This window comes from Coregonus clupeaformis, chromosome 26, assembly GCF_020615455.1.
Source record: "Coregonus clupeaformis isolate EN_2021a chromosome 26, ASM2061545v1, whole genome shotgun sequence".
Lineage (NCBI taxonomy): Eukaryota > Metazoa > Chordata > Actinopteri > Salmoniformes > Salmonidae > Coregonus > Coregonus clupeaformis.
Genome location: NC_059217.1, coordinates 50,451,497 through 50,476,950, shown reverse-complemented (window position 1 = coordinate 50,476,950; position 25,454 = coordinate 50,451,497). Strand labels below are relative to the sequence as shown.

General features: G+C 46.7%; 1 protein-coding gene across 3 annotated transcripts in view; it reads right to left on the bottom strand.

Annotated features, from left to right (window-relative positions):
• Positions 1 to 25,454, bottom strand: part of cdk15 (cyclin-dependent kinase 15) — a 38,778-nt gene that overhangs the window by 3,739 nt on the left and 9,585 nt on the right. Inside the window, exons 1-10 of one of the 3 annotated variants that reach the window (XM_041850006.2) lie at positions 17,728 to 17,950; positions 15,666 to 15,806; positions 15,331 to 15,425; positions 13,745 to 13,824; positions 13,386 to 13,543; positions 13,075 to 13,198; positions 12,444 to 12,564; positions 11,202 to 11,295; positions 10,766 to 10,829; positions 369 to 417 (exon numbers count right to left, since the gene is read on the bottom strand). In XM_041850006.2, coding sequence (XP_041705940.1) covers positions 369 to 417; positions 10,766 to 10,829; positions 11,202 to 11,295; positions 12,444 to 12,564; positions 13,075 to 13,198; positions 13,386 to 13,543; positions 13,745 to 13,824; positions 15,331 to 15,425; positions 15,666 to 15,806; positions 17,728 to 17,928 — 1,127 coding nt within the window. In that variant the 5' untranslated portion in view covers positions 17,929 to 17,950. Of the gene's footprint in view, positions 1 to 368; positions 418 to 10,765; positions 10,830 to 11,201; positions 11,296 to 12,443; positions 12,565 to 13,074; positions 13,199 to 13,385; positions 13,544 to 13,744; positions 13,825 to 15,330; positions 15,426 to 15,665; positions 15,807 to 17,727; positions 17,951 to 25,454 lie in introns of those variants that run through there. The other 2 variants (XM_041850007.2, XM_041850008.2) reach the window with 2 other exon arrangements.

Here is a 25,454-nt window from a genome sequence, read left to right as displayed (position 1 = left end):
GCAGGGGGGAGGATGGGGGAGACGCGCCTGGCCAGACAAAGAATCTCCTGTTACCATAGGGCTAACTGCCCACCTCTGGCCCACCCTCCCCTTCCCCTCCCCAACCTGAGGCAATGGAATGGGCAAACACACACAGCCGTCCAAAACGGAGTTCCATACTCTATACTATGTACACATGTATTCAAACTCTACCTCTACACTAACTTCTATACTGGAGCGGAATAATATTTGTATCAAATGTTCACATTTGCAGGTTGCTGAGACTCATTATACAAATATGCACAAGTTAACAGATCTGCAAGACATATTAAACATATTCACAAACTCATAGTATTGACAGAATACTGAACAAACTGATTTCACTGTACCTTTTCCAAACATTCCTGAATTGCTGGGGCTCACATGGTCGAAACCATTCTGTGGGAAGAGGAGTTCCAGCCCAAGCAGGTTAGTTAGGAAATGTTTGGCTTGCAACTATGGCTGCAAAGGCATGCAAGATGGAGCAGTGATGTGGTCAGCCCACAGGACACTAAAAAACAAATATCTGTGTAAACTTACGGTAAAGTAGACCTGTTCTCTTTGATGATTAATGCTACAGCTATGGTATCCTGGCGGTGAGACTAAGTGAAACATGCTTTGGCACTACTGATCGCAATTTGTGGTTTCTGGGCCCTGGTGTAGAGTTTTAATGAGAGTGTTTTAACGGTTGGATAGCCGATGCCTTGGACAGCCCCGACGCTCCATGATGAATTAACAGTGAACCGTGGAGATTCAACTGTTCAAAATAAAAACTAATTTTTTAAAGAAATGTATGCACTCAGTCTCTCCCCCAGGGTGCAACGGTGCATAAACAAACACATACATTTTTAGACAAGCATTCTCTATAGTACAGTCTAGCTATCACTTTCCCCTGGCCAGTCAGGTCACTGAAGGAATATTTTCCCAATTTTCCATCCTCCCTTCTCTTCCCTCCTTGCCCTCTCCCTGTTCTGTGCTGGCCACCCGCTCTGCCCTGCTAAAAACTGCCCAGGTCTTTATCTATTGGTCCATTCAGCTCCCACATCTGGAGAGGCCCAGCGGTGCCAGCAGCAGTCAGGGGGCCAGGTAGGGAGCTAGCCAGGGGGGGAGAGAGGGAGGAGGGGGAGAGGGGGAGATACTCAGGGTCATGGGTGTCCTAAAACACCACAGTAACGTGCATGTGCACACGCCTGCACTCGCTCGCTCTCTCTCACACACACACTGCTGTTTTCTCCCTATGTCAGCTCGTTCTCCATCCCAAACACAGCAGAGTGGTACAATATGTTTGAGTCTATAGCTGTCAGACACAGAGGTTCTAAGTCCAGCCATCCTTCATGCCCAGATTGCCCACCACACACACACGGCAGAGAAAGCTGTCTGGCTCACCCTCCTGCCTGCCTGTGTGTGTGTGTGTGTCTGTGTGTGTGTGTGTGTGTGTGTGTGTGTGTGTGTGTGTGTGTGTGTGTGTGTGTGTGTGTGTGTGTGTGTGTGTGTGTGTGTGTGTGTGTGTGTGTGTACCAGAGCATGTGAGCGGAGTTGAGCGGTTGGTTGAGCGGGGCGCTCCATGTGCTTTCCTACCGCTCCTCTAGAAACCAATTCGTGCTTACAGAAAAAAAAACTGATGCTCCAAATCCGCTCCATTCATTAAAATCACAATTTAACCAACACCCATCTGTTTTTGTGACAACCTTGACCTACCAATTGGTTTATAAGTATTGAAACCAAACCATATGGATTTGAATGAAAATTATTTGAATAAACATGAAAAGGTGAATGCAAACATCATTTCAAATAGGCTACATTTCATATTAAACAGCATATAAACACTCTAAATAGGTCAGGAGCCAGACAGGGAGCCTAAGAAGGAATGAAAAGGAATTATTTAGGCTATATTATTTCAATTATTTCAAGGCTATAGCCTACAAAGAAATACACTGTGAAGCATTTGCCAGTGCGACACAATAGGCTGGTAGGGACATAAACTGCTCAGCATTTAAACAACATTTTATTTTATTAAATCATTATAGTCTATTAATTGCGCATATAGGCTGTGACTTACTTACAAATTAAATGAAAAAATGACTTATTAGTGCCTTTGAATTCAGGTTAAGAATTCATTTTTTGAAACACGAGTTTGGCTTTAGGTTCATGCGATGGTGCCTGGGGAGCCGGCCAGCAGTGGAGAATATATTCTCCACACTTGCAGAGACACTTTGGATGCTAAACACCCTTTGGCCACTCTTGCCAGGCTGGGCAGAGATGCAGAGTTTTATTTTTATTTTTCTATAGGTTGGCCTAAAGGTTTTTAGGCAAAATAACCCAATGAAAACGTAAAGCTCCTTGAACGTGGGAATATGCCAGGCCTATTGGGCCAAAATCAATTATGGCCAATTGTATAGATAATAGAACGAAAATGAACGAAATGTTTAAGAGATCTGATTTTTGGTTTATAAATACTTTGCTACAATGATACACTTAGTTATCTACCCACCTCATTCCTTTCTTTTAGCATGTGCACATAGCATGCTTTTGGGATATGGTGTCTTTTCATATTCCACAATGATTCTTTAGTTGTGGACACTATATCACCGCATTCCCTCTCTTGCTCTTGATACTCATCTTTGTAAGTCAATTTGATTTAGCACCTGTTTGTTTTATCAGTTTCTTCATGAAAATATTTAGGGAACTCCATGACAGTAGCTAAAGCAAGGGGCTATAGCAGCACACAAGTAGACTACAAATGCATGCTGGGCCGGGCATGCCGTGAGCTCGTGAAGTGAGTGCTACTGGAGCGAAATTGGAGCGGGCGAGAAGTTTGACGCTCCAGCCTTTGAGAATCTTGCTCCATGCTCCAGTCAAATTGGGCTCCACTCCTCGCTCTGCTCACATACTCTGGTGTGGACGTCTTCTCATGTCCCAACCTCACTGCTCGGTTTGCTTTACACATATTTTATACTAAACTTTTTACTGCCAGCCCTTTCTACTAGCCCCTTCTCTCCCCATCTCATCACCCCCAACAAATGTCAGAGCCCTTATTGAACTGCATGGGGCAGCGCAGACAGGACCCACTGTGTAGTTGGGAGATTCATCTATGCATTTATTCAGCATTTATTAATCTTATGTTTATTTATTCATGTTTGGTGAGCAACTTTAAGACTTTAACAGTCTGAGGTTTTGAACTCCTATGGGTCTTGTAGGGGAGGAATTAGCAGAGACGGAGAGTAACCCATCTTGTCTGCAGCTGCAGCACATTACACACACACAGTCTTGTATAACTAACCTTGTGGGGACACACAATTCAATCCTTCAAAATCCTATTTTCCCTAACCCCTAACCCTAACCTTAACCCTCAAGATGTCCACCATTGTTCTTTTACCCAAGAAAGCAAAGGTAACTGAACTAAATGACTATCGCCCCGTAGTAATCACTTCTGTCATCATTAAGTGCTTTGAGAGGCTAGTTAAGGATCATATCAACTCCACCTTACCTGACACCCTAGACCCACTTCAATTTGTATACCGCCCCAATAGATCCACAGACGATGCAATCGCCATCACACTGCACACTGCCCTATCCCATCTGGACAAGAGGAATACCTACAGTTGAAGTCGGAAGTTTACATACACTTAGGTTGGAGTCATTAAAACTCGTTTTTCAAACACTCCACAAATCTCTTGTTAACAAACTATAGTTTTGGCAAGTCGGTTACGACATCTACTTTGTGCATGACACAAGTAATGTTTCCAACAATTGTTTAAAGACAGATTATTTCACTTATAATTCACTGTATCACAATTCCAGTGGGTCAGAAGTTTACATACACTAAGTTGACTGTGCCTTTAAACAGCTTGGAAAAGTCCAGAAAAGGATGTCATGGCTTTAGAAGCTTCTGATAGGCTAATTGACATCATTTGAGTCAATTGGAGGTGTACCTGTGGATGTATTTCAAGGCCTACCTTCAAACTCAGTGCCTCTTTGCTTGAAATCATGGGAAAATTAAAAGAAATCAGCCAAGACCTCAGAAGAGAAATTGTAGACCTCCACAAGTCTGGTTCATCCTTGGGAGCAATTTCCAAATGCCTGAAGGTACCACGTTCATCTGTACAAACAATAGTATGCAAGTATAAACACCATGGGACCACGCAGCCGTCATACCGCTCAGGAAGGAGACGTGTTCTGTCTCCTAGAGATGAATGTACTTTGGTGCGAAAAGTGCAAATCAATCCCAGAACAACAGCAAAGGACCTTGTGAAGATGCTGGAGGAAACAGGTACAAAAGTATCTATATCCACAGTAAAAACAAGTCCTATATCGATATAACCTGAAAGGCCGCTCAACAAGGAAGAAGCTACTGCTCCAAAACCGCCATAAAAAAGCCAGACTACGGTTTGCAACTGCACATGGGGGACAAAGATCGTACTTTTTGGAGAAATGCCCTCTGGTCTGATGAAACAAAAATAGAACTGTTTGGCCATAATGACCATTGTTATGTTTGAAGGAAAATGGGGGTTGCTTGCAAGCCAAAGAACACCATCCTAACCGTGAAGCACGGGGGTGGCAGCATCATGCTGTGGGGGTGCTTTGCTGCAGGAGGGAGCACTTCACAAAATAGATGGCATCATGAGGAAGGAAAATGATGTGGATATATTGAAGCAACATCTCAAGACATCAGTCAGGAAGTTAAAGCTTGGTCGCAAATGGGTCTTCCAAATGGACAACGACCCCAAGCATACTTCCAAAGTTGTGTCAAAATGGCTTAAGGACAACAAAGTCAAGGTATTGGAGTGGCCATCACAAAGCCCTGACCTCAATCCTATAGAAAATGTGTGGGCAGAACTGAAAAAGCATGTGCGAGCAAGGAGGCCTACAAACCTGACTCAGTTACACCAGCTCTATCAGGAGGAATGGGTCAAAATTCACCCAACTTATTGTGGGAAGCTTGTGGAAGGCTCCCTGAAACGTTTGACCCAAGTTAAACAATTTAAAGGCAATGCTACCAAATACTAATTGAGTGTATGTAAACTTCTGACCCACTGGGAATGTGATGAAAGAAATAAAAGCTGAAATAAATCATTCTCTCTACTATTATTCTGACATTTCACATTCTTAAAATAAAGTGGTGATCCTAACTGACCTAAGAAAGGGAATTTTTACTAGGATTAAATGTCAGGAATTGTGAAAAACTGAGATTAAATGTATTTGGCTAAGGTGTATGCAAACTTCCGACTTCAACTGTATGTAAGAACGCTGTTCATTGACTATAGCTCAGCCTTCAACACCATAGTACCCTCCAAGCTCATCATTAAGCTCGGGGCCCTGGCTCTGAACCCTGCCCTGTGCAACTGGGTCCTGGACTTCCTGACGGGCCGCCCCCAGGTGGTGAAGGTAGGAAACAACACCTCCAATGTGCTGATCCTCAACAGAGGGGCTCCACAAGGGTGCGTGCTCAGCCCCCTCCTGTACTCCCTGTTCCCTCATGACTGCATGGCCACACACACCTCCAACTCAATCATCAACTTTACAGACGACACAACAGTAGTAGGCCTGATTACCAACAATGACGAGACAGCCTACAGGGAGGAGGTGAGGGCCATGGTGGAATGGGGCCAGGAAAATAACCTCTCCCTCAACATCAACAAAACTAAGGAGCTAATAGTGGACTTCAGGAGAAAACAGAGAGAGCACACCCCTATTCACATCGACGGGATCGCAGTGCAGAAGGTGAAAAGCTTCAAGTTCCTCGGCGTACACATCAATGAAATCTGAAATAGTCCACCCACACAGACAGTGTGGTGAAGATGGCGCAACAGCGCCTCTTCAACCTCCGGAGGCTGAAGAAATTTGGCTTGGCGCCTAAGACCCTCACAAACTTTTACAGATGTAATTGAGAGCATCCTGTTTGGCTGTATCACCGCCTGGTACGGCAACTGCACCGCCCGCAATCGCAGGGCTCTCCAGAGGGTGGTGCGGTCTACCCAACACATCACCGGGGGCACACTGCCTGCCCTCCAGGACACCTACAGCACCCGATGTCACAGGAAGGCCAAAAAGATCATCAAGGACATCAACCACCCGAGCCACGGCCTGTTCACCCCGCTATCATCCAGAAGGCGAGGTCAGTACAGGTATATCAAAGCTGGGACCGAGAAACTGATAAACAGCTTCTATCTCAAGGCCATCAGACTGTTAAATAGCCATCACTAGCCGGCCTCCACCCAGTACCCTGCCCTGAACTTAGTCACTGTCACTACCGGCTACCACCTGGTTACTCAACCCTGCACCTTAGAGGCTGCTGCCCTATGTACATAGACATGGAATCACTGGTCACTTTAAATGGAACACTAGTCACTTTAATAATGTTTACATACTGTTTTACTCATTTCATATGTATATACTGTACTCTACTGTATTTACGTCAATGCCACTCAGACATTGTTCGTCCTAATATTTACAGTGAGGGAAAAAAGTATTTGATCCCCTACTGATTTTTTACGTTTGCCCACTGACAAAGAAATTATCAGTCTATAATTGTAATGGTAGGTTTATTTGAACAGTGAGAGACAGAATAACAACAACAAAATCCAGAAAAACACATGTCAAAAATTTTATAAATTGATTTGCATTTTAATGAGGGAAATAAGTATTTGACCCCTCTGCAAAACATTACTTAGTACTTGGTGGCAAAACCCTTGTTGGCAATCACAGAGGTCAGACATTTCTTGTAGTTGGCCACCAGGTTTGCACACATCTCAGGAGGGATTTTGTCCCACTCCTCTTTGCAGATCTTCTCCAAGTCATTAAGGTTTCGAGGCTGACGTTTGGCAACTCAAACCTTCAGCTCCCTCCACAGATTTTCTATGGGATTAAGGTCTGGAGACTGGCTAGGCCACTCCAGGACCTTAATGTGCTTCTTCTTGAGCCACTCCTTTGTTGCCTTGGCCGTGTGTTTTGGGTCATTGTCATGCTGGAATACCCATCCACGACCCATTTTCAATGCCCTGGCTGAGGGAAGGAGGTTCTCACCCAAGATTTGACGGTACATGGCCCCGTCCATCGTCCCTTTGATAGGTTGAAGTTGTCCTGTCCCCTTAGCAGAAAAACACCCCCAAAGCATAATGTTTCCACCTCCATGTTTGACGGTGGGGATGGTGTTCTTGGGGTCATAGGCAGCATTCCTCCTCCTCCAAACACGGCGAGTTGTTGATGCAAAAGAGCTCGATTTTGGTCTCATCTGACCACAACACTTTCACCCAGTTCTCCTATGAATCATTCAGATGTTCATTGGCAAACTTCAGACGGCCCTGTATATGTGCTTTCTTGAGCAGGGGGACCTTGCGGGCGCTGCAGGATTTCAGTCCTTCACGGCGTAGTGTGTTACCAATTGTTTTCTTGGTGACTATGGTCACAGCTGCCTTGAGATCATTGACAAGATCCTCCCGTGTAGTTCTGGGCTGATTGCTCACCGTTCTCATGATCATTGCAACTCCACGAGGTGAGATCTTGCATGGAGCCCCAGGCCGAGGGAGATTTACAGTTATTTTGTGTTTCTTCCATTTGCGAATAAGCGCACCAACTGTTGTCACCTTCTCACCAAGCTGCTTGCCGATGGTCTTGTAGCCCATTCCAGCCTTGTGTAGGTCTACAATCTTGTCCCTGACATCCTTGGAGAGCTCTTTGGTCTTGGCCATGGTGGAGAGTTTGGAATCTGATTGATTGATTGCTTCTGTGAACAGGTGTCTTTCATACAGGTAACAAACTGTATAAAAGACACCTGGGAGCCAGAAATCTTTCTGATTGAGAGGGGGTCAAATACTTATTTCCCTCATTAAAATACAAATCAATTTATAAAATTTTTGACATGCGTTTTTCTGGATTTTGTTGATGTTATTCTGTCTCTCACTGTTCAAATAAACCTACCATTAAAATTATAGACTGATCATTTCTTTGTCAGTGGGCAAATGTACAAAATCAGCAGGGGATCAAATACTTTTTTCCCTCACTGTATATATTTCTTAATTCTATTATTTTACTTTTAGTTTTGTGTGTATTGTTGTGAATTGGTAGATACTACTGCACTGTTGGAGCTAGGAACACAAGCTTTTCGCTACACCTGCAATAACATCTGCTAAATATGTACAGTGGGGAAAAAAATATTTAGTCAGCCACCAATTGTGCAAGTTCTCCCACTTAAAAAGATGAGAGAGGCCTGTAATTTTCATCATAGGTACACGTCAACTATGACAGACAAATTGAGAAAATGTTTTCCAGAAAATCACATTGTAGGATTTTTAATGAATTTATTTGAAAATTATGGTGGAAAATAAGTATTTGGTCACCTACAAACAAGCAAGGTTTCTGGCTCTCACAGACCTGTAACTTCCTCTTTAAGAGGCTCCTCTGCCCTCCACTCGTTACCTGTATTAATGGCATCTGTTTGAACTTGTTATCAGTATAAAAGACACCTGTCCACAACCTCAAACAGTCACACTCCAAACTCCACTATGGCCAAGACCAAAGAGCTGTCAAAGGACACCAGAAACAAAATTGTAGACCTGCACCAGGCTGGGAAGACTGAATCTGCAATAGGTAAGCAGCTTGGTTTGAAGAAATCAACTGTGGGAGCAATTATTAGGAAATGGAAGACATACAAGACCACTGATAATCTCCCTCGATCTGGGGCTCCACGCAAGATCTCACCCCGTGGGGTCAAAATGATCACAAGAACGGTGAGCAAAACTCCCAGAACCACACGGGGGGACCTAGTGAATGACCTGCAGAGAGCTGGGACCAAAGTAACAAAGCCTACCATCAGTAACACACTACGCCGCCAGGGACTCAAATCCTGCAGTGCCAGACGTGTCCCCCCTGCTTAAGCCAGTACATGTCCAGGCCCGTCTGAAGTTTGCTAGAGTGCATTTGGATGATCCAGAAGAGGATTGGGAGAATGTCATATGGTCAGATGAAACCAAAATATAACTTTTTGGTAAAAACTCAACTCGTCGTGTTTGGAGGACAAAGAATGCTGAGTTGCATCCAAAGAACACCATACCTACTGTGAAGCATGGGGGTGGAAACATCATGCTTTGGGGCTGTTTTTCTGCAAAGGGACCAGGACGACTGATCCGTGTAAAGGAAAGTATGAATGGGGCCATGTATCGTGAGATTTTGAGTGAAAACCTCCTTCCATCAGCAAGGGCATTGAGTGGCTTCGTAAGAAGCATTTCAAGGTCCTGGAGTGGCCTAGCTAGTCTCCAGATCTCAACCCCATAGAAAATCTTTGGAGGGAGTTGAAAGTCTGTGTTGCCCAGTGACAGCCCCAAAACATCACTGCTCTAGAGGAGATCTGCATGGAGGAATGGGCCAAAATACCAGCAACAGTGTGTGAAAACCTTGTGAAGACTTACAGAAAACGTTTGACCTGTGTCATTGCCAACAAAGGGTATATAACAAAGTATTGAGAAACTTTTGTTATTGACCAAATACTTATTTTCCACCATCATTTGCAAATAAATTCATTTAAAATCCTACAATGTGATTTTCTGGATTTTGTTTTCTAATTTTGTCTGTCATAGTTGACGTGTACCTATGATGAAAATTACAGGCCTCTCTCATCTTTTTAAGTGGGAGAACTTGCACAATTGGTGGCTGACTAAATACCTTTTTTCCCCACTGTATGTGGCCAATAAAATTTGATTTCATTTGAAAACCTAACCTTAACCCCAAAACGTAACCTTAACCCTAAACCTAACCCTAACCCTTGCTCCTAATCCTAACCCTAAAACTAACCCTAGCTCCTAACTCTAATTCTAACCCTAACACTAATTCTAACCTTAACCCTAATCTCGCTAGAAATAGCATTTTAACTTGTGGGGACTAACAAAATGTCCCCAGTTGGTCAAATTTTTGTTAGTTTACTTCTGGTCCCCACAATTATAGTTAAACACACACGCACGCACACACACACACACACACACACACACACACACAGTCAGCTGTGAAATACGTCACCCTTGAACTCCCTTTGTAGCCCATTACTGGAAGAGTGGGAAGACACAGGCTGACTCAGGTTCAACTCAGCATGAGGTTTAAATCTCAGGGTTGGATTGAAGAATATAAAAGACTGATAAGTACACACATCTGTGTATGGTGTCGTTGAGCTCGGTTTACAAGGTGAAAGTGAGAGATCAGCATAGGCGAGTCAGAGGAGTAGTGCTCTGTCCAAAACCACACAGTCTGGAGGTCCATTTGAAGGTCTTTCCTCTTCCTGGCATCATTCTCTCTCAGACCAAATAGTTAACTCCCACACATAGCCTTCACACTGACTCCTCTCGCAGGTGTGTTTGTCGGCCACACGTCAAGCATCTCAACTCTCTTGAACCACAGTGCATTAGAAAGAGCAAAAGTACTCTCTTCCCACAGCTGCCGTAAATGCCACGAGTCTGGAAAGCAAAAGTCGGACCATAGACAGTCCCATACATCCCAATAAAAATGTATCTCGTTGACTTCTGCTGCCCCCTAGTGGTTAGAGATGAGCCACACAGCAAACCATGAGTCTAGTCTGCTGTGGTTTATGTTGTGCTTTATTTAGTGTGTAGATTAGAATGTAGATTAACCAAACGAATCCCTCCCTGACCTTTCTCTGACCCTATGGGAATGACTGTATTTTCTCAGCAGCACATAGATTGGATTATTGTAATAGTCATGAGGGAGGAGGAGGATGAAAGAGTAGGGATGAAGTGGTTCTGACCTGGCCTGAAGTTGGGCAGCTCGTTCACTCCTGGCCACGTCTCCTCAGTCGGGACCCCTACGACCTGCAGACAGACAGAAAGGGTCCAGAGAGAGCCATCAACCGTCATCTGTACTAGTTATTGTGGATCTACACTCTTAGAAAAAAGGCTTCCAAAGGGGTTCTTTGGCTGTCCCCATAGGAAAACCCCTTTTGGGTTCCAGGTAGAACCCTTTTGGGTTTGAGGTAGAACCCTTTTGAGTTCCATGTAGAACCCGCCATAGAAAGGTTCTACATGGAACCCAAAACGGTTCTACCTGGAACCCAAAATGGTTCTTCAAAGGGTTCTCCTACGGGGACAGCCGAAGAACCCGTTAAGGTTCTAGATAGCACCTTTTTCTCTAAGAGTGTAGAGAGGATGATGCCATTGAAACGAGTGAAGGGGGATCCTACTCACAGCCCATATCTTCTGCAGCTGCTCAAAGATGTCTGCCACCCCTGGAAAGGCTGGTGTCCCCTGAAGCATCTCAATGAAGATGCATCCAGCTCCCCTGGAAGACAACACAGGATTGAGAGAGTTATTTAATAACCAGTGAAAAGAGGGAGAAGTACGGACATCTTTCTTCAGTACTTCATAATCGGCACAATAAGCGAACTCATTTGGTAAAAACTAAGGGTAGGTTTATTATCCTGAGCAGTCTATTCCTAGAAGGCAAAACATAGCGTAAAAAAGAGGATGAATTCAAAAACGTATCCTTGGTAAAAATATGAAAACCTTCCAAAATAAACAACATGCAAGCAAATACCTTGGTTATGGCCAACACATTTGATTATCGCTATTAAAATACTAACCCTGTCGGTACATTTCTCTTTGTATTCAAAGTCCTTAAACAACATGTGGTCCCAATCTCTTCTATTTGGAAAGGTCAAATAGAAACCTGCCTAGATATCGTTAACATTAACGCACAGGATGGTTTATACCAACGCTTATGCTATTCATTAGTACAAAATTCCTTTAACTCTGGGGGGAAATAATATTTTGCTTAGGAGAGCAACTCTAAACGTTTGTTTTTCAGTATGGCACCGAACCATCGTTAGACCAAGGCCAAGAGGTTAAACTCTTCTGAACACGCAACATTCTCTGAGCCAACCTGAGGTAACTAACTCTGTAGGAGAGTACTAATGGCAACACTAATGACAGCTACTCTAACACCACCACTGATGCCGTGTTCAAAACAACTGGGAACTGGGAACTAGGAAATCTCTGACTTCCGACTTCAGTGCGTTCAAGACAACTGGGAACTCAGAAAAAAAAACAGCTCTGACTAGGAAAAATCGGTTTGAACGGTCATCCAACTCGGAACTCCAAGTCGGAAACTCACGCATCTTTCTAGAGCTCTGACTTTCCGACCTGAAGCTCACTGACGTCATGATTTGACCTCGTTTTTTTCCAGAGTTGCCAGTTGTCTTGAAAGCACCATGACACAGTGGTCTAAGTAGTTATGTAGTCTCTAGATCAGTGTGGTCCAGTGGTATTCTGGTTCAATGATGGTGGGTTCAGAACTGGCTGCCCAGTGGGAAAAAGCTGATTGAAATGATGTTATTGCAACCTTGCCTGCAGGATGGCTGGATATGGCGGATGTTCAGACCCTGTCCAAATATGGGATATTGTATGTCCTGATATGTCCAGTCCACTCACCAGATGTCCAGAGCAGTGGAGTAATCAGTGGAACCCAGGAGGACATCAGGAGGCCGGTACCACATAGTCACCACCTCAGACGAGTAGGTCTGGCACGGGATGGACTTGGACCGGGCCAGCCCTAGTGGATACAGACAAAACCATATTGTTATAACATGAACACAATACCACATATAACATAGATATAATACCACCTGCATACATGCCCAAATAACACATGTGGGTTAGGTTAGGGGACTGTACACTTTTAAGAAATAGTGCTCCTGACGTTTTGCCACTATAGGCTTCTTCAGAGGATAGTTGGACAATGGACAAGCAGGAACTTAAGAGGGTGTGGGGGGGTTGGCTCGGTTTAGGGTTGTGGTTGAGGCTAGGGTTAGGGTTGAACCAGGATTTGGACATGAAGCTAGGGTTAGGGTTGAACCAGGATGTGGACATGAAGCTAGGATTAGGGTTGTGGTTGAGGCTAGGGTTAGGTTTGAACCGGGAAGTGGACATGAAGCTAGGTTAGGGTTGTGGTTGAGGCTAGGGTTAGGGTTGAACCGGGATGTGGACATGAACCTAGGGTTAGGGTTAGGGTTGAGGTTAGGGTTGAACCAGAATGTGGACATGAAGCTAGGGTTTGGGTTACCGAAGTCAGCCAGTTTGAGCTCCCCCAGGTAGCTGATGAGCAGGTTCTGGGGTTTGAGGTCCCGGTGCAGGATCCTCCGACCGTGGATGTAGGACAGACCCCGCAACAGTTGGAACATGAAGATCTGATGGACAGACAGACAGACAGACAGACAGACAGACAGACAGACAGACAGACAGACAGACATGCAGGATGAGTATGGTCAATGGTGAACAATCAAAACAATTGAAAGAGTAGAGTAAAGATTTTTGGGTGAGAGGGAAAAGTTATGGTATTTGTTGAGGTTCTGTTTATCCAAATATTGAACTTACCCTGACATTGTAGGAATGCAGGCCCCCTGGGTGCTGCTTCATATACTCAGCCAAGTCTGTTTGTACGTACTCAAAGACAAATGTGAGTGCCTCTTTGGTGTGGATGATGTCATGGAGCAGGACAATGTTGGCGTGTTTCAGGCCTTTCAGGAGGGAAGCTGGAGAGACAGGCACAGAGCTAATACTAATTGACTTCGTTCACAGTGGAAATGGAATATGATAAGCACATGCAATTCTCCTAAACATGCTAAAGCTAACATGACTTCACTTCAGTTCATCTCCTGGGAGTACTCTGAGACATCGAAGGATCAATCCTGTTTTGCTTTTACAGTATGTGCCTACTGGAAAAGCTCTCTCACCCTCTCGGATGGCAGTGAATGGTACGCCTTCTTCAGTCTTCATACGAATCACCTTCAAGGCCACCAGGTGCCCGTTTATCCTGAGGGCAGAGTAGAGGAGAGTAACAGAAAGAGTGAACACACCACAGCTCAGTTATGGTGAGAGGGGATACAGACAAATACAGAAATACAGGCAAATACAGTCATCTATTATAATTTATAACAGAGAGATACAATTCATGACCTCAGTAAATGTCAAGAAAAACTCAAAAGAACCTCACCCTCCATTTCTGCATTGCTGCCAACCAATCAAATCACATCTCCTACCCGACCGAAAAACGTTTTATCTTAGTGCAGCTGTGGCTTTTGGCAGCTCTCTGCCTGGTCTTCTGGAGTCTGACTTTATGAGTTAATAAAGCTCTCTGCCTGGTCTTCTGGAGTCTGACTTTATGAGTTAATAAAGCTCTCTGTCCTGAACACTAGCAAAATGTAACCAAAGATTTGTATAACTAAAGCAAGACAGACCACAGCCTGTCGTTTCAAATAGGAACACATGAGTCATTGTGGGCAGAGCAAGGAGGTGGGCAGAGCCAAGCACAAGCTAGCGAGATCCTATTGGCGTGTTCTAGCATACATTTGCATATTTCCGTTAGGGAACGCCTACTCTGTGAAGTGCGTGTGTGCAATAACTAAATTTGCCTTTGCACTCCTTCTAAACAATGCAAAAAAAATTACAACTTTGGCAAAGGGTTAAGTCTACAAAACTTAGTCCACTCTATTCGTAACAGATTATACTTTTGGGAACCGTATACTTTATTGAGATCAAATGTTTAATCGATGAGAACATTTGCAGAATGTCGGCCAAAATCCTTCTCGTTCCATCTTCTCCCACTGCTGGCCACTGGGCTTCCTCTCACTACCATATTTGGTAGTAGGTGGAAACGCCAAGCGGATGCTTCACATTTATACATCCGGTGAAATATCTGTCTCATTGTTCTATCTGTGACGTAACCTCTGGCAGCCTCGGCTGTGTGCTGTTTGACCTTATAAAGTGAAACCACCGTGAAAAGCTTTATGTGCTCTGTGCTCGTTAGTGTAGAACCATCCAATAGATGTTCACTAAAAACCTTGTCCTTAGTCAAACGAACAGCACAGAGGACAAATAGGGTCAGTCAAATCAATACCAGCTGACATAGCGGTTTGGTTTGTAGGGATAATAGCCTCGTTATTGTTATCTTATTGTGTATTCTTTCCTTTAGTTTATTTAGTAAATATTTTCTTAACTCTATTTCTTGAACTGCATTGTTGGTTAAGGGCTTGTAAGTAAGCATTTCACGGTAAGGCCTACACCTGTTGTATTCGGCGCATGTGACAAATACAATTTTATTTTATTTGATAATATAAAAGATGTGTCATATACGAACAACTACACTGACCTATTGGATGTTATCAGGGTGGATAACGTAATTATTGAGCTGTTCATCAGTGTTGAGTTGTGGTAATGTCTGGCTTATAGCACCTGTACTGACTTCAGATTCCACTTGCTCTTTGGGGTCAAGGTCGGGTTACTGCATTTGATGACAACTGATTGATTGATTGATACTGACCGGCTGATTCCTTTGTAGACTGTAGCGTATGTCCCTTCCCCTAGCTTCTCCAGGTTCAGGTAGGAGTTAGCTGTGCCAAACTGTAGGCCTGTTTTCTGAGGACACACACACATGTTTTAGGTGGGGTAAGGTGCTGACCTCAAACATTTTTTACAATATTCATATTGACAGAGTGAGGTAACTGCAGGTACATTACAGACATAACCAGGTGCCACCTACCTCACCTAGCCTGATCCTAGATCTGTTTGTACTATCTTGCCAAATCCTAAAGTCATTGTCACACACCATAGTAATCATAACAGATCTGGGACAAGGCTAACCTTCCCAGTGCTCACCCATTGGAACTCCTGATCGAAACTCTTCCCCCCCATAGGGTCACTGTTGCTGCGTTCTCTCTGGACCGTCAGCCTGCGGACCTGCAGCGTGTGGAACCAGTGAGGCTGGGGCTTGGAGTAGGACGGGTCTGCCTCATCCAACTGGCCCGGTGGAGGAGAGAGAATAGAGAGACAGACAGGAGAGAGAGAGTGGTGGATGCAAATAAACACATGACAGACAAGAGAGAGAGAGAGAGAGTCAGAGAGAGAGAGAGTCAGAGAGAGAGAGAATCAGAGAGAGAGAATCAGAGAGAGAGAAAGAGAGAGTCAAAGAGAGAGAGAGTTGGAGAGAGAGAGAGTCAGAGAGAGAGAGTCAGATAGAGAGAGAGTCAGAGAGCAAGAGAGTCAGAGAGAGAAAGAGAGTCAGAGAGAGAGAGTCAGAGAGAGCGAGAGAGTCAGATAGAGAGAGAGTCAGAGAACGAGAGAGAGTCAGAGAGAGAGAGAGAGAGAGAGAGAGAGAGAGAGAGAGAGAGAGAGAGAGAGAGAGAGAGAGAGAGAGAGAGAGAGAGAGAGAGAGAGTAGAGAGAGAGAAAGAAAGAAAGAGAAAAAGGAAAGAGAGACAGAGACACAGGAAGACAGATACAAGAGGCAATATGAGCAGACTGTTATGGGTTGAAAAGTTTCTCAGCCTCCCCACCAACTGTAGCTAACAACATGAAAGATACAGAGAACACTGAGCATACATGCGTGCATACACCTTGTATGCACGCCTGACTGTAAGTCGCTTTGGATAAAAGCGTCTGCTAAATGGCATATTATTATTTATTATTTATTATATTAAGAACACCTGCTCTTTCCATGACATAGACTGACCAGGTGAATCCAGGTGAAAGCTATGATCCCTTATTGATGTCACTTGTTAAATCCACTTCAATCAGTGTAGATGCAGGGCAGGAGACAGGATAAATACGGATTTTTAAGCCTTGAGACAATTGAGACATGGATTGTGTATGTCTGCCAGTCAGAGAGTGAATGGGCAAGACAAAATATTAATGTGCCTTTGAACGGGGTATGGTAGTAGATGCCAAGCGCACTGGTTTGTGTCAAGAACTGCCACACTGCTGGGTTTTTCACACTCAACAGTTTCACATGTGTATCAAGAATGGTCCACCACCCAAAGGACATCCAGCCAACTTGACACAACTGTGGGAAGTATTGGAGTCAACATGGGCCAGCATCCCTGTGGAACGCTTTCGACACCTTGTAGAGTCCATGCCCCGATGAATTGAGGCTGTTCTGAGGGCAAAAGGTGTTCCTAATGTTTGGTATACTCAGTGTAAATAGTTTGTATTAGTCACAGTAGAGTACAGGACGTTTCAATGTGAGCTGTGCTGATACAGAGGCCTGTGATGCCCCATGGGACCATAATCCATCACCCCCGTCTACCACTGTCAGGGTCTACGCTACTCAATGCAATTGCTTTCCTCTCCGTTCCTCTGTTCCTGTCGACGGCGCCTTTTTCCAAAATACATTTGTTAGACACAGCAAAATGTGTGTTGTGGATTCTCTGAATGTTGCGGAGAGGCGTGGGAGGAGACAAAGGCCTCACATCCCTCCAGGGCCTAAAGAGACAGGAAACCCGCTGTTGTGATGACACATCTATTATTGTAGCCGGCCATCCTGTAGCTAGTCAGCTAGAACACATTACCCACTAGCCAAGTTTACAGCTTTGGCATCAAAACAAAAACCCACAAGCTAGCTGAAAGAATCCCTGGCAACCCTGAGAGGAAAGGTTACTGTCAATGCAGAGGTAGCGTTTTTCCACAGAGAATTCCCTATCAGGAGTGTTTCACTGAACCTAATTGATGTGTGCACAGGGCACACTGACAGACAGAGGGATATCCCTAAAGTCATGACAACATTGGCATCATGACTCTCAGTGTTAGTTAGATAATCCAAGGACACTGACAGTAATAACACAGTGGCACCAGCCATCACCCTAACCAAGCCTGCAGTATCAGACAGACAGACACACACACACACACACACACACACACACACACACACACACGCTCACTACTACCTCAGCAGATGGTAAGGACGTGACACTCCTGCTCTTGGGAGATGGGGGCACCTCCATTCCCTCCTCCTCTTGCTCCTCCTCCCTCCCCTCCTCCTTCTCCTCCCCTCTTTCTCCATCTTCTTCGACCACAACACAGCACCAGCAGCAACTCTGGACACACACAGCAGCCATGGCCCTGACCCTCCATCTCAAATCCTCCATCTTCCTCTCCCTCCTCTCTCACTTCCTAGACACGTTCTCTCTCCTCCCGCACCTTCCCTCTCCGTCTCTCTTTCTTTCCTGTTTTCGTTGCGGTGGGAAGGCCCTGAAGCTCATATGACTAGCATGAGTCTGGCTCCATGAGCACAGTCCCATGACCACCTCCCTATCCCAGGAGCAGATAAACAGAAAGGCCATGGAACTAAATTGAACAAGAGTGTCCATTCAAGTCAGCACATGAGCTGAAGAAGAGATGATGAGTGTGTCTCGGTGTGCGTGTGTTTGTGTGTGTGAAGAGAGAGGCAAAATGAAGGGGACAGAGATTAACTCATAGAAGGGAAATCTAATTTGAGTGTTTTATGCTAAATAACATTCTATTCCTGGATTGTGGATTGTGTCTCATTTCCTGTACACACCACAGGAGGCTTCTCTCCTGTCTTCTTCTCTTTGATTTCATTCAATGGAATCCCAAATATGTGCATGGGGCATTCCGAATATAATACAGTGATTGATTGATAGAATTCCTCAATTATCTCTCAACCGCCATCGCTCATTGCTCATCCACCCCTCCAGATAGTCTTGACGTGCCGACTCGTACAGAAAGGGGAAAACAAAGTTTGAGGCCAAACACAAGCTAGCCCCAGATCCATCCCAGCCTGTATGAGGACGAGGTGTGAGGACGGAGGAGGATTGCGTGTGAGAGGAGAGACCAGCGGGTGAAAACAGTCTCCCACAGAGCCGCCATAACCTGCCAATCTGAACCACTAACAGCTTTTACTCTCTGTGGTTCACTTTCCCTATTTTCCTAAAACAGGCTTTTTCCCTCAAACATTTTCTTAACTGCATATATAGCATTTATGTGCAGGTTTTGGAGGACACAGGGCAGTTAGTGACACCACATAATGATGCTTTTTGTGAGTGCTGAGTGGTCCACGCCAGGCAGCAGCAAATGGAAATTAGCTTCATAAAGAGTGTAATTACAGTTGTATTAGTAGAGGGCAGGGCAGAGTATGATGTAGAGCTCAGAGGGGAGGCAAGGCTATTTTTGTCTCTTTCTTTACTGAGACGTAGAATGTAGAATCTCACGGTGCTCTTTACACTATGAGGAGGAGACAGGACTTAATGGCCCTTGAAATGAAATGCCTCTCCAACTTCAACGTGACAGCGGGAGCAACGCTGAGTGGTGGTGGTGGAGTGTGTGTATGTGTTTCTACAGCCTCTCTCTCCCTCTCTTCCTCCCTCTCTTCTCTCTCTCTCTCTCTCTCTCTCTCTCTCTCTCTCTCTCTCTCTCTCTCTCTCTCTCTCTCTCTCTCTCTCTCTCTCTCTCTCTCTCTCTCTCTCTCTCTCTCTCTCTCAATTCAATTCAATTTAATTTAATTTCAGGTCTTTATTGGCATGGGAAACGTATGTTAACATTGCCAAAGCAAGTAATAATAATAATAATATGCCATTTAGCTGGCGTGAAGTGAAGTAGATTGTAAACAAAAGTGAAATAAACAATAAATATTAACAGTAAACATTACACTCTGTCACGGATTCTGCCGAGGCTGCTCCTCCTCCTAGTTCGGGCAGGCTTCGGCGTTCGTCGTCCCCGGAGTACTAGCTGCCACCGTTGAATGTTTCTATGTGTGATTGCTTTTGTCTGTCTGTCACACCTGTGTCCGTTTGTGTCTGATTACGTGTTCTATAAGTTGCCTGTGTTGTATTGGTTAGGTTGTGTGTTGTTTTTCGCCTGTCCGTATTGCTGCGTGTTTTGTATCTGTTTCATTGTTTATTGTTTTACGCATAGTTTGCGTATAGCTCGCCTCGGTTTTTCTTGAGGCCGTTTACTGTATCTTTGCCTTGTAGTTTCACCAGTAAACTTTGTTGGACTAGCTTCGGTGTCCTGCGCCTGACTCCCACACCACATACACCTCAGCCTTGACAGAACAACACACCAGTATGGAGTCAGCAGGAGCAGTGGCGGCACCCAAGTCGCTGGAGGATCGGATCAGCGACCAAGACACCATGATCCGGCAACTTGGGGCCGTCATGAACGAGGTGTCCAACACTCTGCGCCGGTTGGTTACGGGAGAGGTGCCCACGCCTTCTCACACCATCCCGTCACCAACGGCCAGTCCTCCTCTCTCAGCACCGGGACCCAGTGGCATTCGGCTCTCGCTCCCGAGGGCATATGATGGTTCTGCAGCCGGGTGTCAGGGGTTCCTCCTGCAGGTGGAACTCTACCTGGCCACCATACACCCAGCGCCCTTGAGATACGAGAGCGTCTCCGCCCTCATCTCCTGTCTATCCGGCAAGGCGTTGGAGTGGGCCAACGCCGAATGGAGGGGAATAGACGCCGCTACCATCACCTACGCGGAGTTCTGTTCCACCTCCGACAGGGGAAGAGGAGCGCACAGGAGTTCGCCCTGGAGTTCCGGACTCTAGCGGCGGATGCGGGGTGGAATGAGAGTGTCCTCATTGACCATTACCGGTGTAGCCTACGAGAGGACGTTCGTCGTGAGCTGGCCTGCAGGGACACCAACCTATCCTTCGACCAGTTGGTGGACATCTCCATCCGTCTCGACACCCTGCTGGCTACCCGCGGACGTCCCGAGTGGGGGTCGTCCATTCCACCCTCCAGCACCTCCGAGCCGATTCCCATGGAGCTCGGAGGTGCTGGCGCTAGAGAGAGGAGGAGAGAGAGCCCGAGGGGGGCCATCCCCTGCACCAACTGTGGCCGTGAAAAACACACCGCGGCCAGGTGCTGGGGAGGGTCTCCTGGGAGAGGGGACAACAGGTCACGCACTGGGGAGTCATTCCAGGTGAGTAGGCGCCCCACTTACCCAGAGCTCTCTGTTGGTCACATGTGTATACCTGTGAGATTTCCACAGGTGGCACCTCATTCCCAGCATAAGGCGCTAGTAGATTCAGGCGCAGCTGGGAATTTTGTTGATCGTGCATTTTGTTATAGGTTAGGAATTCCCCTTCGGCCGGTAGAAGCCCCCTTTCCTGTTCATGCCCTAGACAGCCGGCCGTTGGGGTCGGGGTTGATCAGAGAAGTCACAGCACCACTTAAGATGACGACGCAGGGGGGTCATGAGGAGATCATTCAGTTTTATCTGATTGACTCTCCTGCGTATCCCGTGGTGCTGGGGCTTCCCTGGTTAAGCGCCCATGATCCTACCATTGCGTGGCAACAGAGGGCTCTTATGGAGTGGTCTGCCCAGTGTGTAGGGAGATGTCTAGGTGTTTCCTTAGGGGCGACCTCGGTAGAGAGTCCGAACCAAGTGCCCGCAATGCGCATTCCCCCTGAATATGAGGATTTAGCACTTGTGTTCAGCAAAACGAGGGCAACACGGCTACCACCTCATAGACAGGGGATTGTGCGATAGATCTCCAAACAGGAGCGGCACTTCCGCGGAGCCGTGTGTATCCCCTGTCTCAAGAGGAGACAGCGGCTATGGAGACTTACATAGCCGAGTCCTTGGCACAGGGATACATACGGTCCTCCACTTCCCCGGTTTCCTCGAGTTTCTTTTTGTGAAGAAGAAGGACGGGGGTTTGCGCCCGTGTATTGATTACCGTAGTCTCAATCAGATCACGGTTAAGTACAGTTACCCTCTTCCACTGATTGCGACTATGACGGAATCATTACGCGGAGCGCGGTTCTTCACAAAGTTGGATCTCAGGAGCGCGTACAATCTGGTGTGCATTAGGGAGGGGGATGAATGGAAAACAGCATTTAGCACCACCTCGGGTCATTACGAGTATCTCGTCATGCCATACGGGTTAATGAATGCTCCTTCAGTCTTCCAATCCTTTGTTGACGAGATTTTCCGGGACATGCATGGGCAGGGTGTGGTAGTGTACATCGACGACATCCTAGTGTACTCTTCTACACGAGCCGAGCATGTAGCCCTGGTGCGCCGAGTGTTGAGGAGACTGTTGGAGCATGACTTGTATGCCAAGGCAGAGAAATGCTTGTTCTTCCAGGAGTCCGTCTCCTTTTTGGGTTATCGGTTGTCCGCGTCTGGTGTGAAGATAGAGGTTGACCGTGTGTCGGCCGTGCGTAATTGGCAAACTCCAACCACTGTAAAAGAGGTGCAGCAGTTTTTGGGTTTTGCTAATTACTACCGGAGGTTTATCCGGGGCTTTGGACAGGTTGCAGCTCCCATTACGTCCCTGTTAAAGGGGGGTCCGGTTCGCTTGCAGTGGTCAGCTGAGGCGGACAGGGCATTTGTCAAACTGAAAAACCTGTTCACCTCGGCTCCGGTGCTGGCGCATCCGGATCCCTCTTTACCATTCCAAGTAGAGGTAGACGCGTCCGAGGCCGGTATTGGGGCAGTCCTGTCGCAACGGTCCGGCACGCCACCTAAGCTCCGCCCCTGTGCGTTCTATTCTAAGAAGCTCAGCTCGGCGGAGCGTAATTATGACGTAGGGGACAGGGAGCTGTTAGCTGTAGTCCAGGCCCTAAAGGTGTGGAGGCATTGGCTTGAGGGGGCTCAACACCCTTTCCTCATTCTGACTGATCACCGTAACCTGGAGTACATCCGGGCAGCTAGGAGATTGAACCCTCGTCAGGCTAGGTGGAACATGTTCCTGACCCGGTTTGTTTTTAAGATCACATACATCCCAGGGTCCCAGAACGGTAAGGCAGACACCCTGTCCCGGTGGTATGACACAGAGGAGAGGTCCATTGAGCCTACTCCCATACTGCCGGAGTCTTGTCTGGTGGCTCCGGTGGTGTGGGAGGTCGATGCGGAGATCGAGCGGGCACTGCGTACCGACCCTACTCCCCCCGAGTGTCCTGTGGGGCGGACGTACGTTCCGCTCGAGGTTCGTGATCGCCTTATTTATTGGGCTCATACATCACCCTCCTCTGGACATCCAGGTATTGGCCGGACAGTGCACTGCCTTAGCGTGAAATACTGGTGGCCAACGTTAGCTAGGAATGTGAGGGTTTATGTCTCCTCCTGCTCGGTGTGCGCCCAGTGTAAGGCGCCTAGACATTTGCCCAGGGGAAAGTTACATCCCCTGCCCGTTCCACAACGACCATGGTCCAACCTCTCGGTGGATTTTGTGACCGACCTACCCCCCTCCCAGGGGAATACCACCATTTTGGTCGTTGTGGATCGGTTTTCCAAGGCCTGTCGTCTCCTCCCAATGCCGGGTCTCCCTACTGCCCTACAGACCGCTGAGGCCCTATTTACCCACGTGTTCCGGCACTATGGGGTCCCCGAGGATATTGTGTCTGACCGAGGTCCCCAGTTCACCTCCAGAGTCTGGGGGCGTTCATGGAACGCTTGGGGGTCTCGGTGAGCCTTACCTCGGGGTACCACCCAGAAAGCAATGGGCAGGTTGAACGAGTCAACCAGGATGTGGGTAGGTTTCTGAGGTCCTATTGCCAGGACCGGCCGGAGGAGTGGTCTAGGTATATCCCCTGGGCAGAGATGGCCCAGAACTCTCTCCGCCACTCCTCCACCAATTTAACACCTTTCCAGTGTGTTTTAGGTTATCAGCCGGTCCTGGCACCATGGCACGAGACCAGATCGAGGCCCCTGCGGTGGATGAGTGGATTCGGCGCTCGGAGGAGACGTGGGACGCTGCCCATGTCCATCTGCAGCGGGCCATCCGTCAACAAAAGGCGAGCGCCGATCGCCACCGCAGTGAGGGACCGGTATACGCACCGGGAGATCGAGTCTGGCTCTCGACTCGAAACCTGCCCCTCCGCCTGCCCCTGCCGGAAGCTGGGTCGGCGGTTTGTGGGGCCCTTTAAAGTCCTGAGAAGATTGAACGAGGTGTGTTACAGGTTACAACTGCCTATTGAGTACAAGAATATTAACCCCTCGTTCCATGTGTCTCTTCTCAGGCCGGTGGTAGCTGGCCCACTCCAAGAACATGAGATAGGAGAGACCCCTCTGCCCTCTTTGGACATCGAGGGGGCCCCGGCGTACAGGGTCCGGACCATCTTGGACTCGAGGTGCCGGATGGGTGGTCTCCAGTATCTCGTGGAGTGGGAGGGGTACGGTCCGGAGGAATGGTGCTGGGTGCCTAGGAGGGACATCCTAGATCCATCCCTCCTGACGGAGTTCCACCGTGGGCATCCCACGCGCCCGGGTCCGCGTCCTCCTGGCCATCCCCAAGGCCGGGGTCGGCGCACGGCTGGAGCCGCGCGTCAAGGGGGGGGTACTGTCACGGATTCTGCCGAGGCTGCTCCTCCTCCTAGTTCGGGCAGGCTTCGGCGTTCGTCGTCCCCGGAGTACTAGCTGCCACCGTTGAATGTTTCTATGTGTGATTGCTTTTGTCTGTCTGTCACACCTGTGTCCGTTTGTGTCTGATTACGTGTTCTATAAGTTGCCTGTGTTGTATTGGTTAGGTTGTGTGTTGTTTTTCGCCTGTCCGTATTGCTGCGTGTTTTGTATCTGTTTCATTGTTTATTGTTTTACGCATAGTTTGCGTATAGCTCGCCTCGGTTTTTCTTGAGGCCGTTTACTGTATCTTTGCCTTGTAGTTTCACCAGTAAACTTTGTTGGACTAGCTTCGGTGTCCTGCGCCTGACTCCCACACCACATACACCTCAGCCTTGACACACTCAGAAATTCCAAAAGAATAAAGACATTTAAAATGTCATATTATGTATATATACAGTGTTGTAACAATGTGCAAATAGTTAAAGTACAAATGGGAAAATAAATAAACATAAATGTGGGTTGTATTTACAATGGTAATTGTTCTTCACTGGTTGCCCTTTTCTTGTGGCAACAGGTCACAAATCTTGCAGCTGTGATGGCACAATGTGGTATTTCACCCAGTAGATAAGGGAGTTTTTCAAAATTGGATTTGTTTTCGAATTCTTTGTGGATCTGTGTAATCTGAGGGAAATATGTGTCTCTAATATGGTCATACATTTGGCAGGAGGTTAGGAGGTGCAGCTCAGCTCAGCTCATTTTGTGGGCAGTGTGCACATAGCCTGTCTTCTCTTGAGAGCGAGGTCTGCCTACGGTGGCCTTTCTCAATAGCAAGGCTATGCTTACTGAGTCTGTACATAGTCAAAGCTTTCCTTAAGTTTGGGTCAGTCACAGTGGTCTGTTTAGGGCCAAATAGCATTCTAGTTTGTCCGTTTTTTTGTAAATTCTTTCCAATGTGTCAAGTAATTCTCTTTTTGTTTTCTCATGATTTGGTTGGGTCTAATTGTGTTGCTGTCCTGGGGCTCTGTGGGGTCTGTTTGTGTTTGTGAACAGAGCCCCAGGACCAGCTTGCTTAGGGGACTCTTCTCCAAGTTCATCTCTCTGTAGGTGATGGCTTTGTTATGGAAGGTTTGGGAATCGCTTCCTTTTAAGTGGTTATAGAATTTAACGGCTCTTTTCTGGATTTTGATAATTAGTAGGCATCGGCCTAATTCTGCTCTGCATGCATTATTTGGACCCCAGACCTCACAACCATAAAGGGCAATGGGTTCTATAACGGATTCAAGTATTTTTAGCCAGATCCTAATTGGTATGTCGAATTTTATGTTCCTTTTGATGGCATACAAGGCCCTTCTTGCC